Source organism: Cherax quadricarinatus, chromosome 50, assembly GCF_038502225.1.
Source record: "Cherax quadricarinatus isolate ZL_2023a chromosome 50, ASM3850222v1, whole genome shotgun sequence".
Lineage (NCBI taxonomy): Eukaryota > Metazoa > Arthropoda > Malacostraca > Decapoda > Parastacidae > Cherax > Cherax quadricarinatus.
Window position 1 is genome coordinate 21441663 of NC_091341.1, and position 19931 is coordinate 21461593.

Here is a 19931-nt window from a genome sequence, read left to right on the forward strand (position 1 = left end):
AATTTTTGAACTTTTTTCAGGTCTTGCTATTGGTTGTTGCAACTGTGGCCAATATCCTGACCCCACTACTACAGACTCGAACTCGCCTTGTTGTTACTGCAGTGCTCGTTTTCCTCCTCATCTTTGTTTACATACAATTACCCGAGTTGAGAGAAATGTGGTACGCGGTAGTCGATCGATATCTAAAGTTTGTCTCGTTAAAATAAAACATTGTTCTGATGAGCATACTGTACTATGGTGTTAAATGAACAAAAATACTCTACTGGAAAACTGAGCATATAAGTGAAGAACTTGTTGCTCTTAAAAGTGTGTATGCTCTTAGCAGTGCTGTTAGGAGAACCATTGACTTGTATTCCAAGTGACTTATTTTCTACATTTTTCAAGTCGACACAACTCGTCTGTCCAATAACCACTTTAAGCAAGAGGGTCATATTGATTCCTTAGCTCAAATATTATCAGATAAGTGAGTTTGACTTGGTATTGGCGCAAGTATGCCATGGTGTTCTCAAGTTGGCTTTTTAAACATTTTCAACTATGTAGCAAGTTGTTAAGTATTTATGATGAATTACAGAAAAGTCTCAGATGTAATATGATATTATGTTTTGAACAAATCACTTAAGAATGATCTAGAGCTGCATGTTGAGAGTGACATAAAGAGAGAGATGAAGAGCTTAGTCATACACTTGAATGTGAATTACCTGTGTGTGTGTGTGTGCATGCATGCGTGTGTATGTTGGCATGGTACTGAAGTGATCTTATAGACAATTTCCTCCAGCTACAGATGCAGCTTGGAAATGAAGAAGATGGTTGGCTCTTGTGGGGCTCGTGTGTGATAGCGTGAACCAAAGTTGGACAAATAAGGTATTGCGTTTATTTCTTTGTTTTTCTATTTATTTCTGAGTGAAATGCTAAACCCCTGTTTTGGGTGCAGCAGCAAGGTTAAATGGTCAAAGGGGTACATGTAGTTAAGAGATCAGTGGTCAGCATGAAGTTACTGTAAATCACTAAGTATTTTCTAGATTAAAGTGCTCACTTAGTTGTATTAAATGAATGAACCCTTGGAATCACATATTCCTGCCAGTACATTATAAAATTTGAGCAACTGGTACCACATGCTGACAACAGATCCAATACCAGTACTTTGCTAATGCCTGATGATTTACTCTCCTCGGCTATCTACTTTTTATGGAACATCTGTCTGTTCCTGTTGTCTTTAATTGGTCTGTGATGTTCTGTTAATTAGAACAGACCACTTTTTCTGTCGTAAGTAATTTTTTGCTCTCTTTCTGTTATTCATAACAATGTTTGTTTTCACTTGTTATTTTAGGGTGGTTAAACAAATTTAGCAGATTTGATATTATGGAATGAAGATATTTTGGGTTATTGAATGGTGCTGGTGGAAATACATGCTGTTCACAGTGGTTCTTTGGTTTATACTGAATAATTAACATAATCATGGGTGTCTGCCAGCCTGATTGTGGCTGTCTACCAGCCTGGTTGTGGCTGTCTACCAGCCTGGCTGTAGTTGCCTATCAGCCTTGTTTTTTGGGGGGGTTGACCAGCATGACTCTGGGTATCTACCATCATGACTGTGGGTCTACCAGTATGGCTGTGGGTGCCCACTATAATACCGGCATATAATCCACACCTGTCATTCATGTTAACATTTTAATATTGGATGTTTTGCAGAAACATCTGAAAAGTTTATGGACTGAAATCATTATCACAAGTCCAAACAACTGACCAAATGTCTATCAATCCATTTAGTATTAACAAAAATTCTTAGTCACTGAATTGCCAAGAAAATGTATTTATATAAAAGAAAACCTGTTGTTAGTGCAAGTGTTAGAACCTTGATTGATAACATGGTCAATAATAACTTAAGACAAATAATAATGTAAAAGCTGGGAGCTTACAAATATAATATTGATATGCTCCACAACAAGAAATACAAAGTCTAGGAAGTAATTTAAGCAATGGTGATATTCAGTGACTATATAAAACTAAAAAGCTTTTAGATGTAGATTTGCCATGTACTTACATACAATCAGTTGTTAAATTTGTGTTGAGGTCCCCTGAGTGTGAGTAAAGAATGGGGGATACATTTATTGTTTATATCCCCTGAGTTACTAAAGAATGGGGGTTTTTGCTTTTAGAGGTTGCTCTGAGTGTGAATAAAAAAAAATGGGGGGCACACTTTGTGTTGAGGTCCCTAATTGTGAATAAAGGAAGAGATATACTTTGTGTTGAGGTCCCCAAGTGTGAATAAAGAGTGGAAAATACAATGTTCAGGTCCTGAGTGTGAGTAAAGAGGGGCGATAGTGTTTTAGGTCCTCTCGATTGAGTAAAGAGGGATGATGTGTTCAGGTCCCCTTGAGTGAGATTGAAGTTCTCCTGTATGCAAGTAAAGTGGGAAGGATACACTAGAAGTCCCTCTGAGTGAGAGTTAAAGGGAGAATATACCAAGGATAGCAACATTGATGCTATATCTTGGCAAAGTCATTGTAATAAAAATAACAATATCAGATATAAGATACTATAGCAAGAAAAATGCTAGTAAAACGTGAGAATGACAAGTGTTGGTCTCATTGGCAATTTATAGCCAAGCCTCAGTATTGAGGCTCTTATTTATTTATCCTAATGTCACCCTTATGTACATTTTATAATATGGGTCTTGGTAGACTCACTCTATGATATTGTTTTATGGGGGTTGCATAAGTTATGACTATTATATATATGCACTTTTTTTGTCACAAATATTGTAGATTCCATCTATGGCAGACCATCAAGAAACTTTGTATAAGAAATTGAGTCCCAAGTTGTAATGGTATTAATGGTAAAAAAAAAAGTAAATTGGCTTTGTGGTCAAGTGCTGCTGCTTACATAAGTGTTGCCTTTGGGTAGGGATTTATTCATTAAAGTTGATGTTGACTTGAAAGCACATGTGTACAGTAATACTATAGTAACAGCGGCTTCTGGCATCTGGGAGGATAAATATGTTTTAGGGTGCAATTTTTTCTTTTGCTGTTCATATTATTTTAAATTTTTACTCGAGTGCTACGCTTTAGCAGGCAAAGCACATATTTTTTCATTCATTCCTTTGGTGCCAGTCCTTTATTCCATTGGCTGGGCAATATGGCTGCCAAGTTCTTTACAGTATTGTATTACTTTTGCTGACTTTATACAAACTGTTTATGCATAAGTTTGAGATCTGATTTTTTTTCCTTTTTTGTAAATTCCTGTCACAGTTTGAGGCCAGTCTGGCACAGTAGGCAGAGTATATTATATTAGTTTTAAGTGATTTTTTTTCTTAGAAATTTCTAGTAAAGATGACACTCCATTGGTACTTTCATTTCTCATATACTATTTATTGTTGATAGGGATACTTGCATACATGATACTATACAAATCCAGTAAGATGTGATTTGCAAAACTGGGAAATGAAGACTAAGTCAGAATACTGTGGTCATAACAGGTCAGTATTAACACACACTTTGGAAAGAAAACTTCAAGAAATAAAGCAATGTAAATTGGAAGCTTAGGCAAAAGTGAGGTGAAATGATGATGAGACCTCAGCTGTAAACAAACATTTTAAAGGGAAAATTTCATAATTATGTCAGGAAAGGTGTCTCTCTCTTGGTTTTTTTTTTTTTTTTTTTTTTTTTTTTAAATTATGCATTATTATTAAATTCAAAGGGTAGTGCTAAATCCATAAGTGTCATACAGTATTTCACTTAGGGAGTAGGAGGGGTGAGGGGGTAATAGTGTTTGATATCAAGAAAAAGGTAGTTAAAGTTTCTGAATCAAAAACCCTTCACCAGCACCAAGGCATCCACACCCTTGAAAAATATATAATTCTGTAAAAGCAGCTCTGTATCTTCTTGAATTTGTTGTCTTACACTTTCAAAGCAAGGTACATGTAATAAAGCAATGCCTGTAATACTTGCTTACCCTCAATGGGGATGTCTTGATGCTAATGAAAAGCTTTTGATCCAAGGAATTGGAGCTACCCCCCTCCTTAGATCAAGCCTAAATACCTCCCATTCTCCAGGTACTGTATAACCCTTATCAGTTCAGTGTTTCCAAAAGAATAAATGATACTGTAATTCAAACAATTTATTACCTCACTTGTCCAGTAGTTATGTGAACATTTCCCCTTCAAGGGGGGCTCCTTGGCGTGGTGAAGAGGCTCTTGGTCTGAGGATTTAGACCTGTCGGTCTCCTTCCTCAGACCAAGCCTAATTACCCCCCAATCCCCCGTTCTCTATCCCATCCTTCCCATCCTCCCCTTTTTCCTTTCCTCCTCCTCCTCCCCACCCCTCCCTTTTGCCCTTCCTTTTTGGCCTTTAGGATTTTTTTTTCCACAGGCACGCTAGCTCCTAAGTAGGGGAAAGGGTACCGGGGTCCATCCCATTCCGTTGAGGTTCTTGGCGGTGGCGTAGTTTGCCGTGAAATCTGGATTGCCTGGGGATGTCCCGATCCCTCTCCAGTATCCCGGAGGGTGGCTTTGGGTGTCTCTCGGGCGACAGGTGTATCTCTGGAAGCCACCTTTCGGATTCCGGGGGTGGTGGCCGAAGGAGGTATGCTTTGTGGCAGATTTCCGGCCGCCCTCTCTTTTGTCCACTGAGGTAGCTTGGCAGATGTGAGGTTGCTATCCCGGATTGCTGGTTTACTGGCATATAGGGTAGGGTATGGCACGGGTTCCATGCTGCATCTGCGCTACTTGCGGTGCTGAGGTCCTCTTGGGCGCGGAGGGAGATTTCTGGCCCTTTCATTCCTCCTAGGAACTATCCCTCCCTGGTCCCCCCTTTTTTTATTCTTTTTTTTATTTTTATTTTCTTTTCTTTCTTTTTTTTCTTAAAAACAAAAAGAAAGAAGTAACCTAACCATGGCAGCCCTAGTCCATGAACCTGCTACCCCCGGGCCCCTTCTTGATACCGCACCCCGTTCTGACCCCTCCTCATCTTTGGACCACTCTTCGGATGCTCCTCATGCCTCTGTACCTCTTGCCGGTGCTGTTTCCTCACCCACTTCAGGTACTGAGGCCTCGACTGACTCCTTCGATTTATCTGACCTTCGCTCTCCTCTGACTATGCTTCCGGCCTCTCCCTCTACTGTGCGGCAATTTTCGAATCGCCAGCCCGTTCCACGTCTAAACGCCAACGAAAATTACCTGACGATGATACTTCTCCACCTTCTCGTTCTTCTCAGAAAAGATCGACACGTCCTTCACTACCTTTCCACGCTCAGTTTCAGACTGCACAATGGACTAAATTCTTCACTTTACGACCGACTTCCTCTACTGCCTAACTTTCTGACCACAGTATTGGCAAGGCACTCCTACGCCATGTTGGTAAAGATATTTCTTTTCATGCTCTTAAGAGAGGTACGCGCATCATCACCGTACAGAATGCTACCCAGGCTCATGAGCTTTCTCGTCTTTCCCATATCGATACTTTTCCTGTCACTATTGAAAAACATCATTCCCTCAATTCTTGTAGTGGTACCGTCATTCTGCCCCATACCATAGTTCAACAAAATTTCCAGACATGTGGCACTGACATTCTTGAACAGCTGGAACTCCAAGATCTCCCAATCCTCAAGGTAGACACTTATGTTCTTCCTGCCTGTGGGCGGAGACGATACCCTAGCAATGTGGCTCGTTTAACATTTGACAGCCGTGAACTCCCATCCTCAATTTATGTAGCAGGACATCGGTTACAAGTTCGAAAGGTGATCCCTACACAGCAACAGTGTAGAAATTGCTGGCGATTTGGCCATCCAGCGAAATATTGCAGATCTATCACGGAATGCCCGGTCTGTGGTGCCGATGACCATTCTAATATGTCTTGCAATCGACCTCCCTCTTGCCTTAATTGTCATGAGGCTCACCCTTCGTACTCTCACCATTGTCAAGCCTACTTAAACGAGCAGGAAATCCGTTACCTCAAAGAGGCAGAAGGTCTCCCTTATGCCATGGCAGTTTCTCATCTCCACCTCCAAGAGAGACTACCTCGTGTTTCTTATTCCCGTGTTTCAAAACGTCCCCCCACTTCTGGGATCCCATCTTCTGCAACCACCTCAGTGGTTACTTCTCCCATAGTCACTCCTGTATCTAATTCTTTTGCTGTCCTAGGCTCAGACATCCCTACTACAACGCCTCAGTCTGATCCCGCTTCTTCATGTTCTCCCTCACAAGCCTCAGTAGCGACGAGATCTCGTATGACACCTCCTCCTAATCGTCCCTCTACTTCTCAAAAGTCAAAAAAAGGTCCGTTAACACCTCCTACCCATCTTCCACCTCCTCATTTTACCTTCCCTGTCTCTGTACCTGGTTCTTCCCCTCTCACTGGCTCTGTTACAAGTGTAGAGGTTCACCCTCCTCCTCATACTGTACCTTCCTCCCCTGTTCCCTCCCAAGTTTCTTCCTCTTCTGCCACCTCCCAGGTTTCTGCCTCTTCTGTCCCCTTCCACGCTACTCCAGTTCCCTCCACCCTTTTGCCCCCCCCCCTACCTTAGTACAGTCCATTACAGTTCCAATCTTTACTCATCCTCCCCCTACCATTTCCAATATTGTCTCCCGTACGACGTCTCTGAATTCCGAAACACTTGAAGCAATCTCTGAATATATTGCAGAGACCAAACCATCAATGGACACTGATCCACCCTCCGTTCCTTCTCTCTCCTCTGCTCCATCTGCGCAACTCCTTTCTTCACAGCACACCATTCCTTCGCTGCTTGAACGTTTTCCACTGCCACCGCATGTGGACTTTCCTAAACCCTCTAGTCCGTAGGAACCCTTACCTCCGGATTTCAGGTATCTTTATCATTGCCAATCATGGCCTATTTACAGTGGAATATACGCGGCCTCAGGGGTAATCGGGGTGAGCTTCAGATGTTACTCTCCCAGTTTTTCCCTGTTGGTGTTTGCTTACAGGAACCAAAATTACACTCTGCTGTTATCTCTCCCATCTTAAGCTATAATTTATTGCATTCTTCAGATCCTTTTCCAGATGGGACCTTTAATGAAAGTGCCCTTCTTCTATGCACTGATATTCCGTACCATCAGCTATTTGTTCGTACTTTGCTGCATTACACAGCAGCCCGTATCCACTTACATAGGTGGTATACGCTCTGTTCTTTATATCTCTCTCCTTCTCGGGCATTATCTATTCCGGATATTGCCTTTCTTGTTTCGTCATTACTGCCACTGATTCTGTTTCTTGGCGATTTTAATGCCCACCATTTCCTCTGGGGGGGTCTCACTGTGATTCCCGTGGCATTCAGTTAGAGGCTTTTCTTGCCACCCACCCCCTCCATGTTTTAAATACAGGTACTCACACCCATTTTGATCCTCAGACTTACACTCTCTCTTGCATCGATCTCTCAGTCTGCTCTTCCTTCGCCGCATTAGACTTCACTTGGTCTGTTCTCCCGGACTTACATGACAGCGATCATTTCCCAATCATTCTTACTTCCCCTTCATATTCACCACCTCTTCGCATCCCACGCTGGCAATTTGATCAGGCAAATTGGAACCTTTACTCACACCTAACTGTTTTTAGAGAGGTTCCTTCTTCTTCCTCCATCGATGAGCTTTTACACCTCTTCTCGTCCTCCGTTTTAACTGCAGCTTCTAATTGTATACCCCAAACTTCGGGCAGACATTCTCAGAAATGCGTGCCTTGGTGGTCTCCTGCTTGTGCTCGTTCAGTACGTTTGAAACACACTGCATGGGGCAGGTACCAGTACAATAGAACCACAGAGAGACTTCTTGATTTTAAGCAGAAGCGTGCAATCGCTCGCCGTGTCATCGGTGACGCTAAACGCACTTGCTGGCAAGATTGTCTCCACCATCACCTCTGCTTCCTCTATGAATGCAGTCTGGAAAAAAAGTACGAAAACTGAGTGGTAAATATTCTCCTGACCCGGCTCCTGTTCTGCGGGTTGCCGGTGTTGATATAGCAAACCCACTAGATGTTGCCAATGAAATTGGCAATCATCTGGTCCATATTTCTCAGGGACTCCGTCTATGCCCCTCATTTCTTTCCTCAAAGTTTGCCAGAGAGTTAGCACCCTTGGACTTTTCTTCTCTCAGAGAAGAACAGTATAATGTGCCTTTTACACTTCAAGAACTGGAGGCAACACTCTCAGCTTGCCGATCATCGGCAGCTGGGCCCGACGACATTCATATTCGTATGCTACAACATTTACATCAGTCAGCCCTTGCAGTCTATTATGCCTTTACAATCTTATTTGGTCACAAGGAGTTCTTCCACAGCTGTGGAAATCCGCCTTTGTTCTCCCTTTCCGCAAACCAGGCACTACGGGACATGAAGCCTCCCACTATCGTCCCATTGCTCTTACCAGTGCAGTTTGCAAAGCGATGGAACGCCTAGTAAATAGACGTTTAGTGTGGTATTTAGAGACACACAACAGTCTCTCCACTCGTCAATATGGCTTTCGTAAGGGACGTTCTACCATAGACCCCTTACTACGCTTGGATACGTATGTTCGTAATGCCTTTGCGAATAACCACTCAGTTATTGCCATATTTTTTGACCTTGAGAAGGCATATGACACAACTTGGAGGTATAATATTTTAGCCCAAGCCCACTCCTTAGGCCTTCGAGGCAATCTACCATCCTTCCTTAAGAACTTTTTAACTGACAGGCATTTCCGTGTTCGGGTTAATAATGTGCTCTCCCCGGACTTTATCCAAGCTGAAGGTGTCCCCCAGGGATGTGTTCTGAGCACAACACTTTTTCTCCTTGCTATTAATGATTTGGCCTCTAGTCTTCCATCAAATATTTGGTAATCACTCTATGTTGATGACTTCGCTATTGCCTGTGCAGGCGCTGACTGTCACCTCATTACAGTTTCTCTCCAGCATGCAGTCGACCATGTTTCCAACTGGGCCACCACACATGGGTTTAAATTTTCCAGCACTAAAACCCACCAAATTACTTTCACTAGACGCTCTGTCATCTCCGATCATCCTTTGTACCTCTATGGCTCCCGTATCCCTGAACATGATACAGTCAAGTTTCTGGGCCTCCTCTTTGACCGTAGGTTATCCTGGAAACCTCACATTACCTCTCTGAAGGCAACTTGTCACAGCCGGCTGAACCTTCTTAAAACCCTTGCTTATCTTTCATGGGGAGCTGATCGTCGAACCCTCCTTCGCCTACATTCCACCATTATTTTATCGAAACTTGATTATGGTGACCAGATCTATTCAGCAGCATCTCCTGCTACTCTCTCTAGCCCTAACCCCATTCATCACCAAGGATTACGTTTATGCCTTGGTGCTTTTCGCTCTTCCCCTGTCGAGAGCCTCTATGCAGAAGCGAACGTTCCATCCTTATCCGATCGCCATGATGCCCATTGCCTTCGCTACTATGTACGCTCTCATGATCTCCGCAATCCTTCCATTTATAGAATGGTCACTGATATTAGTAGACATTCTTTATTTGTTCGCCGCCCCTGTTTACTCCGTCCCTTCTCTCTTCGCCTTCATTCGCTCTTGTCTTCTCTTCAATTACCACCTTTCTATGTTCATGTAGCATCTCACTTTTCCCTACCCCCCTGGGAAGTTCCAGCTGTTCGAGTCTGTTCTTTCTCTCTCCCTTGCTCGAAAGCCCAACTGTCTATGGTCGCTTCCCGCTCTCTTTTTCTTGACCACTTTCACTCTCATTCTCATGCCATTGCTGTGTACACAGATGGCTCTAAGTCTTCTGACGGCATAGGATTCGCAGCAGTGTTTCCGGACAGCGTCGTACGAGGGCATTTACTATCTTCGGCTAGTATTTTTACTGCTGAATTGTATGCCATCCTTGCAGCACTTATCCGTATTGCATCTATGCCTGTGTCATCATTTGTGGTTGTCTTAGACTCCCTTAGTGCTTTACAGGCTATACAGAAATTTGATACACCTCACCCCTTAGTCCTCCGTATCCAACTTTGGCTACGCCGCATCTTTACCAAGCATAAAGATATTGTTTTTTGTTGGGTCCCTGGTCATGTTGACGTACAGAGCAATGAACAGGCAGACACTGCTGCGCGGTCAGCAGTACATGACCTACCAGTTTCATATAGAGGTACTCCATTTACGGACTATTTTGCTGCAATATCTTCCCACCTTCACACCCGTTGGCAACAACGTTGGTCTACTATGCTCGCCAACAAACTTCAATCTATTAAACCAAGTATAGGTTACTGGCCATCTTCTTATCACCAGTGTCGAGGTTGGGAGACTACTCTCTCCCGTCTTCGCATTGGCCATACTCGTCTTACTCATGGATATCTCATGGAGAGGCGCCCTGCTCCTCTCTGTGAGAATTGCCAAGCTGCATTATCAGTCAGCCACATTCTGTTGGACTGCCCACTTTGTCAACGAGCACGCAGAATTTACTTCCGTCGTCGTCTTCGCTCCGCTGCTCTCTCTTTACCTTCCCTTCTCGCTGATGGACCCACCTTTCATCCAGACTCTCTCATTGACTTTTTGACAACAACTGACTTACTTCACAAATTCTGATACCTACAGCCCTTTCTACTTCAATCTCTTGTTACCCTCTACCCCCGTACTATACCCTGCCCCGCTGTTTTCTGTAACCTACTGATCATCCCTCCTCCCTTCTGCCATCCAATACCCTCGCTTCCTTCCCTACCCTGCAGCGCTGTATAGCCCTTGTGGCTTAGCGCTTCTTTTTGATTATAATAATAATAATAATATGTGAACATTTTGGAAGGATGGCTATGAAATGTTGGAATTACAGCAGTGGAACTGTTTGTGACCTCTGAATGTCGTGGTTATTGCCACAAAGCAATGTGAGATAATTCTCATTTCAACAAACTTCCTTCCATGTGTTTCATTAAGTATATTCACTTATAACATGCAAAGCAGACAAATAATATGAAAATTTTTATCATGTCTCCAAAAACCTTTGTTACCCTGTACTTCTTTATCTGTGGCTCCCCTCAAGGGAGGGAGGTGCCTTGATACCAGTGAGGGGCACTTGATCCAAGGAATTTGACATATCTTGGATCAATTCTGATTGCCTCCCAGTGCTCCAGGTTCTGTATGACCAATATTAATGTAGTGTTTCACCCTTGAATGTAATACTGATATTCTTTCCACATTTAAAAACATGTATAATCTCGATGAATCTGTGTAATTCTTTTATATTAATGTCCTTGTTAAATTACTTGCATTACTCTTAACCCTTTCACTGTCCAAACCCCTGAAATTAAGTGCTCACAGTGTCCACATTTAAAAAAAAAATCTTCTGAAATGGTAGAGAATGTTTTTTTGAAGGTAATGACACCAAAAATACAAAATTTGATGGAAAACTTACAGAATTATGCATGTGCAAAGCTAAGAGGTCTGGGCACAATTTACACATTGTCGATTTTACCCACTTTGAGTTCTATTTTAAGAATATTCAGCCAAATTCTTTGCTGTTTCACTAGTATGCCTTCCATTCTATCAATTGAGTACAAAAAATTGCCCATTCAGCTAGCAAAATTACCCTATAACCTACACAGAGGTCTGTAATTTGGCCAGTTTTATGCAAAACTCTTCTGTTCATTAATCATGTCCCCAGACCTCTCTTATATTACACTTGCATTCTTTTTTGAATTTTTCTTTCAACAAACCGGCCATATCCCACCGAAGCAGGGTGGCCCAAAAAGAAAAACAGAAGTTTCTCTATTTAATTTTAGTGATGTATACAGGAGAAGGGGTTACTAGCTCCTTGCTCCCAGCATGTTAATCACCTCTTATGACACGCATGGCTTAGAGGAAGAATTCTGTTCCACGTTCCCGTGGAGATAAGGGGAAATAAACAAGAACAGCAACTAGTAAGAAAATAGAGGAAAACCCAGAGGGGTGTGTATATTTATGCTTGTACATGCACATGTAGTGTGACCAAAGTGTAAGTAGAAGTAGCAAGACATACCTGAAATTTTGCATGTTTATGAGACAAAGAAGACACCAGCAATCCTTTCTTTCAACGCACCGGCCATATCCCACCAAGGCGGAGTGGCCCCAAAAGGAAAAACGAAAGTTTCTCCTTTTACATTTAGTAATATATACAGGAGAAGGGGCTACTAGCCCCTTGCTCCTTGCATTTTAGTCGCCTCGTACAACACGCATGGCTTACGGAGGAAGAATTCTGTTCCACTTCCCCATGGAGGTAAGAGGAAATAAACAAGAAGAAGAACTAGTAAGAAAATAGAAGAAAACCAAGAGGGGTGTGTATATATATGTTTGTACATGTATGTGTAGTGTGACCTAAGTGTAAGTAGAAGTAGCAAGACGTACCTGAAACCTTGCATGCTTATGAGACAGAAAAATGGACACCAGCAATCCTACCATCATGTAAAACAATTACAGGTTTCTGTTTTACACTGACTTTGCAGGATGGTAGTACCTCCCTGGGTGGTTGCTGTCTACCAATGTACTACCTAAGATTTTGAATTAAAAAATATAATGTCTGCCCCATTTCTCAAATAAAATTTAAGCAGAAATGATTGGTCATGGTTTACATAACACCAATAATTTAATCAGACCTTGTAAAAATCCATAAAACAACAAAAAAATCGGATATTTTAGCCACGTGACTGACTCTGGCATCAGTTACGTAGATCTACTTGACAGACAGTGAAAGGGTTAAATGTTTATAATTTGCATGTTCTGACCATTTCATAACTTCTTTAACTTTTAAAGATAAATTCTCATTATCTTATCATTTGTTGATATCTTAGCAAGGACTCCATTTACTTGGCTACAAAATCATCATATTTTTCATGCCACAGCCGCTGTATAGCCCTTGTGGCTTAGCGCTTCTTTTTTATTATAATAATAATCTTCATGCCACAGCCATATAATTTGTATCATATCTTTTAGCGTTGATAAGTGTCCTGTGTATGAATAATAAGATTTCACACGAGAGTAAATGGAACATCTTACTGAACATAGGGTTTGAACTAATGGCAAGCCAGTCTTAAAACAAGAAGGCCAGTGCACTGGCTTGCTTGTAGTTACTCCTCTCCCCAAAACAGAAATGCATTCACCATTCATTTATTCAATTGCTGTCTTGCTAGTAGTGTGCTGATATCACAGTTCAAATGGCCCCCTGAACTGCAACTCTGAACTCCTCTTCCAGAGTACAGGAATTGTACTTCCCACCTCTATTATGCAAATACAGCAAACTGGTTTCTTTGAATCCCTTCATACACTTTAGCTTGCTCACACTCCAACAGCATGTAAAGTAAAAAAAAAATTTGCTTCCAACTGTGTATTCCTGTACACACTTGGAAGGTAGCTTGGGCCCCACTGTGACCATAAATAGATTACACACATGCCTGCTAGTTAGGACTGGCATGCCATGTTCAAATCCCACCATTCAGTGAGTTGTTGACAATTGTATCATTATGATTTTGAGAGTAATTCAGAACAACTTTGAAGGGCCTCAAGCTAGAGTTTGCCACTGCCATGCTGGTGTGATTCATCTGTAAAAACTTGCATTTGTGGGCACAATGGGGCCATGCTAATTTTCCTAGTGTGTATAGAAATACACCTAGTTGGACAAATCTTATTGGGCCAGCTTGGTATAGTGTATACCACACTGGCATGCTAGTTTAGGATTAGCTTGGTATGGATTCAAACCCTCAGTTCATTAAGTTGTTTGCATTCATGCAAGGCCAAATTATTGTTTCTCCCAGAATTGGCAATTGACATAGTAAAAGTTTTAATTTTATCAATTATTTCCTAAAAATAGGTTACTTTGGTGGCTTCCTGGCACACCCTGAGTAATCTCTCTGCTTTCTTGTATTGTCTTTTCTTATATTTCCCTTCTCCACTGAGGTTCATTCAGACACTCATTTCTGTGTAATTACCTGTATAGTATTTTTATTTTTCTGCATCCCTCTGCACTCTTTCTGTCCCAACCTCCAGGAAATCGAAGTGTAGGACTATGTGCTCACTGACTCCAAGAAATTCCTCGTATATACTGTTTCCTCTGTTGTCTTCACTGGGGGGGATTGGAATTATTATTATAAAAAAGCGTGTCCTACACTTACAGCACTAAGAGTACAGGGCATGCAAGGGTAGGGGTTGGTGGTGGTGTCAGTGTTGTGTACAAGTTAGTTTCTAAAAAAAAAAAAGTTGAGCGAGTCTTGGTCAAAGATGTGACTCTTGGCAATTAGCTTTGGGTGTCTTTTGGGCGACGGGTGTATCTCTGGAAGCCACCTTTCGGATTCCGGGGGTGGTGGCTGAAGGAGGTATGCTTTGTGGCGGATATCCGGCCGCCCTCTCTTTTGTCCACCGAGGTAGCTCGGCAGATGTGAGGTTGCTATCCCAGATTGCTGGTTTACTGGCATGAAGGGTAGGGTATGGCACGGGTTCCATGCTGCATCTGCGCTACTAGCGGTGTCGAGTCCTCTTGGGCGCGGAGGGAGATTTCTGGCCCTTTCATTCCTCCTAGGAACTATCCCTCCCCGGTCCCCCCCTTTTTTTTCTTTTTTTTATTTTTATTTTCTTTTCTTCTTTCTTTTTTTTTCTTAAAAACAAAAAGGAAGAAGTAACCTAACCATGGCAGCCCTAGTCCATATACCTGGTACCCCCGGGCCCCTTCTTGATACCGCACCCCGTTCTGACCCCGCCTCGTCTTTGGACCACTCTTCAGACATTCCTCATGCCTCTGTACCTATTGCCGGTGCTGTTTCCTCACCCGCTTCAGGTACTGAGGCCTCGACTGACTCCTTCGATTTATCAGACCTTCGCTCTCCTCTGACTATGCTTCCGGCCTCTCCCTCTACGGTGCGGCAATTTTCAAATCGCCGACCCGTTCCACGTCGGACCAACTCTGGTCCCACGCCTAAACGTCAACGACAATTACCTGCTGATGATACTTCTCCACCTTCACCTTCTCGTTCTTCTCAGAAACGATCGACACGTCCTTCACTACCTTTCCACGCTCAGTTTCAGACTGAACAGTGGACTAAATTCTTCACTTTACGACCAACTTCCTCTACTGCCTATCTTTCTGACCATAGTATTGGCAAGGCACTCCTACGCCATGTTGGTAAAGATATTTCTTTTCATGCTCTTAAGAGCGGTACGCGCATCATTACCGTACAGAATGCTACCCAGGCTCGTGAGCTCTCTCGTCTTTCCCATATAGATACTGTTCCTGTCACCCTTGAAAAACATCATTCCCTCAATTCTTGTAGTGGTACCGTTATTCTGCCCCATACCATAGTTCAACAAAATTTCCAGACATGTGGCACCGACATTCTAGAACAGCTGGAACTCCACTTACGTTCTTCCTGCCCGTGGGCGGAGACGATACCCTAGCAATGTGGCTCGTTTAACTTTTGACAGCCGAGAACTCCCATCCTCCGTTTATATAGCAGGACATCGGTTACAAGTTCGAAAGGTGATCCCTACACCACAACAGTGTAGAAATTGCTGGCGATTTGGCCATCCAGCGAAATATTGCAGATCTATCGCCGAATGCCCAGTCTGTGGTGCCGATGACCATTCTAATACGTCTTGCAATCGATCTCCCTCTTGCCTTAACTGTCATGAGGCTCACCCTTCGTACTCTCGCCGTTGTCAGGTCTATTTAAACGAGCGGGAAATCCGTTACCTCAAAGAGACAGAAGGTCTCCCTTATGCCATGGCAGTTTCTCATCTCCGCCTCCAAGGGAGACTCCCACGTGTTTCTTATTCCCGTGTTTCAAAACGTCCCCCCACTTCTGGTATCCCATCTTCTACACCCACCTCTGTGGTTACCTCTCCCATAATCACTCCTGTATCTAATCCTTTTGCTGTCCTCGGCTCAGACGTCCCTACTTCAACGCCTCAGTCTAATCTCGCTTCTTCGAGTTCTCTCTTACAAGCCTCAGTATCGACGAGACCTCGTACGACACCTCTTCCCAATCGTCCCTCTACTTCTCAAAAGTCAAAAAAAGGTCCGGTATCACCTCCTACCCATCTTCCACCTCCTCATTTTACCCTCCCTGTCTCTGTCCCTAGTTCTTCCCCTCTCACTGGCTCAGTTACAAGTGCAGAGGTTCACCCTCCTCCTCGTAATGTACCTTCCTCCCCTGTTCCCTCCCAAGTTTCTTCCTCTTCTGCCACCTCCCAGGTTCCTGTCTCTTCTGTCCCCTGCCACGCTTCTCCAGTTCCCTCCACCCTTTCGCCCCCCCCTACCTTGGTACAGTCCAATACAGTTCCAATCTTTACTCATCCTCCCCCTACCATTCCCAATATTGTCTCCCATACGACATCTCTGAATTCCGAAACACTTGAAGCAATCTCTGAATATATTGCAGAGACCAAACCATCAATGGACACTGATCCACCTTCCGCTCTTTCTCTCTCCTCTGCTCCATCTGCGCAACTCCTTTCTTCACAGCGCACCGTTCCTTCGCTGCTTGAACATTTTCCACTGCCTCCGCATGTGGACTTTTCTAACCCTTCTAGTCCGTAGGAACCCTTACCTGCGGATTTCAAGTATCTTTATCATTGCCAATCATGGCCTTTTTACAGTGGAATATACGCGGCCTCAGGGGTAATCGGGGTGAGCTTCAGATGTTACTCTCCCAGTTTGCCCCTGTTGGTGTTTGCTTACAGGAACCAAAATTACACTCTGCTGTTATTTCTCACATCTCAGGCTATAATTTATTGTATTCTTCAGATCCTTTTCCTGATGGGACCTTTAATGAAAGTGCCCTTCTTCTCCGCACTGATATTCCGTACCATCAGCTATTTATTCATACTTCGCTGCATTACACAGCAGCCCGTATCCACTTACATAGGTGGTATACACTCTGTTCTTTATATCTCTCTCCTTCTCGGGCATTATCTATTCCGGATTTTGCCTTCCTTGTTTCGTCATTACCGCCACCGATTCTGTTACTTGGTGATTTTAATGCCCACCATTTCCTCTGGGGAGGGTCTCACTGTGATTCCCGTGGAATTCAGTTAGAGGCTTTTCTTGCCACCCACCCCCTCCATGTTTTAAATACAGGTACTCACACCCATTTTGATCCTCGGACTCATACTCTCTCTTGCATCGATCTCTCAGTTTGCTCTTCCTCCGCCGCATTAGACTTTACTTGGTCTGTTCTCCCGGACTTACATGACAGTGATCATTTCCCAATCATTCTTACTTCCCCTTCATATTCGCCACCTCTTCGCACCCCACGCTGGCAATTTAATCGGGCAAATTGGAACCTTTACTCACACCTGACTGTTTTTAAAGAGGTTCCTTCTTCGTCCTCCATCGATGAGCTTTTACACCTCTTCTCGTCCTCCGTTTTCACCGCAGCTTCTCATTCTATACCCCAAACTTCGGGCAGGCATTCTCAGAAATGCGTGCCTTGATGGTCTCCTGCTTGTGCTCGTGCAGTACGTTTGAAGCGCGCTGCATGGGGCAGGTACCGGTACAATAGAACCACAGAGCGACTCCTTGATTTTAAACAGAAGCGTGCGATCGCTCGCCATGTCATCCGTGACGCTAAACGCACTTGCTGGCGAGATTATGTCTCCACCATCACCTCTGCTTCCTCTATGAGTGCAGTCTGGAAAAAAGTACGAAAACTGAGTGGTAAATATTCTCCTGACCCGGCTCCTGTTCTGCGGGTTGCCGGTGTTGATATAGCAAACCCACTAGATGTTGCCAATGAAATTGGCAATCATCTGGTCCGTATTTCTCAGGGACTCCATCTATGCCCCTCATTTCTTTCCTCAAAGTCTGCCAGAGAGTTAGCACCCTTGGACTTTTCTTCTCTCAGAGAAGAACAGTATAATGTGCCTTTTACACTTCAAGAACTGGAGGCAACACTCTCAGCTTGTCGACCATCGGCAGCTGGGCCCGACGACATTCATATTCGTATGCTACAACATTTACATCAGTCAGCCCTTGCAGTCCTATTACGCCTTTACAATCTTATTTGGTCACAAGGAGTTCTTCCACAGCTGTGGAAATCCGCCGTTGTTCTCCCTTTCCGCAAACCAGGCACTACGGGACATGAAACCTCCCACTATCGTCCCATTGCTCTTACCAGTGCAGTTTGCAAAGTAATGGAACATCTAGTAAATAGACGTTTAGTGTGGTATTTAGAGACACACAACAGTCTCTCCACTCGCCAATATGGCTTTCGTAAGGGACGTTCTACCATAGACCCCTTACTGCGCTTGGATACGTATGTTCGTAATGCCTTTGCGAATAACCACTCAGTTATTGCCATATTTTTTGACCTTGAGAAGGCATATGACACAACTTGGAGGTATAATATTTTAGCCCAAGCCCACTCCTTAGGCCTTCGAGGCAATCTACCATCCTTCCTTAAGAACTTTTTAACTGACAGGCATTTCCGTGTTCGGGTTAATAATGTGCTCTCCCCGGACTTTGTCCAAGCTGAAGGTGTCCCCCAGGGATGTGTTATGAGCACAACACTTTTTCTCCTTGCTATTAATGATTTGGCCTCTAGTCTTCCATCAAATATTTGGTCATCACTCTATGTTGATGACTTCGCTATTGCCTGTGCAGGCGCTGACTGTCACCTCCTTACAGTTTCTCTCCAGCATGCAGTCGACCGTGTTTCCAATTGGGCCACCACACATGGGTTTAAATTTTCCAGCACTAAAACCCACCAAATCACTTTCACTAGACGCTCTGTCATCTCTGATCATCCTTTGTACCTCTATGGCTCACGTATCCCTGAACGTGATACAGTCAAGTTTCTGGGCCTCCTCTTTGATCGTAGGTTATCCTGGAAACCTCACATTACCTCTCTGAAGGCAACTTGTCACAGCCGGCTGAACCTTCTTAAAACCCTTGCTCATCTTTCGTGGGGAGCTGATCGTCGAACCCTCCTTCACCTACATTCCACCCTTATTTTATCGAAACTTGATTATGGTGACCAGATCTATTCAGCGGCATCTCCTGCTACTCTCTCTAGCCTTAACCCCATCCATCACCAAGGATTACGTTTATGCCTTGGTGCTTTTCGCTCTTCCCCTGTCGAAAGCCTCTATGCAGAAGTGAACGTTCCATCCTTATCCGATCGCCGTGATGCCCATTGCCTGCGCTACTATGTACGCTCTCATGATCTCCGCAATCCTTCCATTTATAGAATGGTCACTGATATTAGTAGACATTCTTTATTTGTTCGCCGCCCCTGCTTACTCCGTCCCTTCTCTCTTCGCCTTCATTCGCTCTTGTCTTCTCTTCAACTACCACCTTTCTATGTACATGTAGCATCTCACTTTTCCCTACCCCCCTGGGAAGTTCCAGCTGTTCGAGTCTGTTCTTTCTCCCTCCCTTGCTCGAAAGCCCAACTGTCTACGGTCGCTTCCCGCTCTCTTTTTCTTGACCACTTTCACTCTCATTCTCATGCCATTGCTGTGTACACAGATGGCTCTAAGTCTTCTGACGGCGTAGGATTCGCAGCAGTGTTTCCGGACAGCGTCGTACAAGGGCATTTACTATCTTCAGCTAGTATTTTTACTGCTGAATTATATGCCATCCTTACAGCACTTATCCGTATTGCATCTATGCCTGTGTCATCATTTGTGGTTGTCTCAGACTCCCTTAGTGCTTTACAGGCTATACAAAAATTTGATACACCTCACCCCTTAGTCCTCCGTATCCAACTTTGGCTACGCCGCATCTTTACTAAGCATAAAGATATTGTTTTTTGTTGGGTCCCTGGTCATGTTGACGTACAGGGCAATGAACAGGCAGACACTGCTGCGCGGTCAGCAGTACATGACCTACCAGTTTCTTATAGAGGTATTCCATGTACGGACTATTTTGCTGTAATATCTTCCCACCTTCACACCCGTTGGCAACAACGTTGGTCTACTATGCTCGGCAACAAACTTCAGTCTATTAAACCGAGTATAGGTTACT

At 43.6% G+C, this 19931-nt stretch overlaps 1 protein-coding gene across 8 annotated transcripts in view; it reads left to right on the top strand.

Annotated features, from left to right (window-relative positions):
• Dmtn (transmembrane and coiled-coil domain 2 protein Dmtn) overlaps nt 1-3340 on the top strand; it is a 346336-nt gene extending 342996 nt beyond the window's left edge. For all 8 annotated transcript variants that reach the window (XM_053786004.2, XM_053786007.2, XM_053786005.1 and 5 more), the window contains one exon: nt 21-3340. In XM_053786004.2, the coding sequence (XP_053641979.1) occupies nt 21-206 (186 nt within the window). In that variant the 3' untranslated portion in view covers nt 207-3340. The remainder of the gene's footprint in view (nt 1-20) is intronic.
• Nucleotides 3341-19931: the final 16591 nt, after the last annotated feature.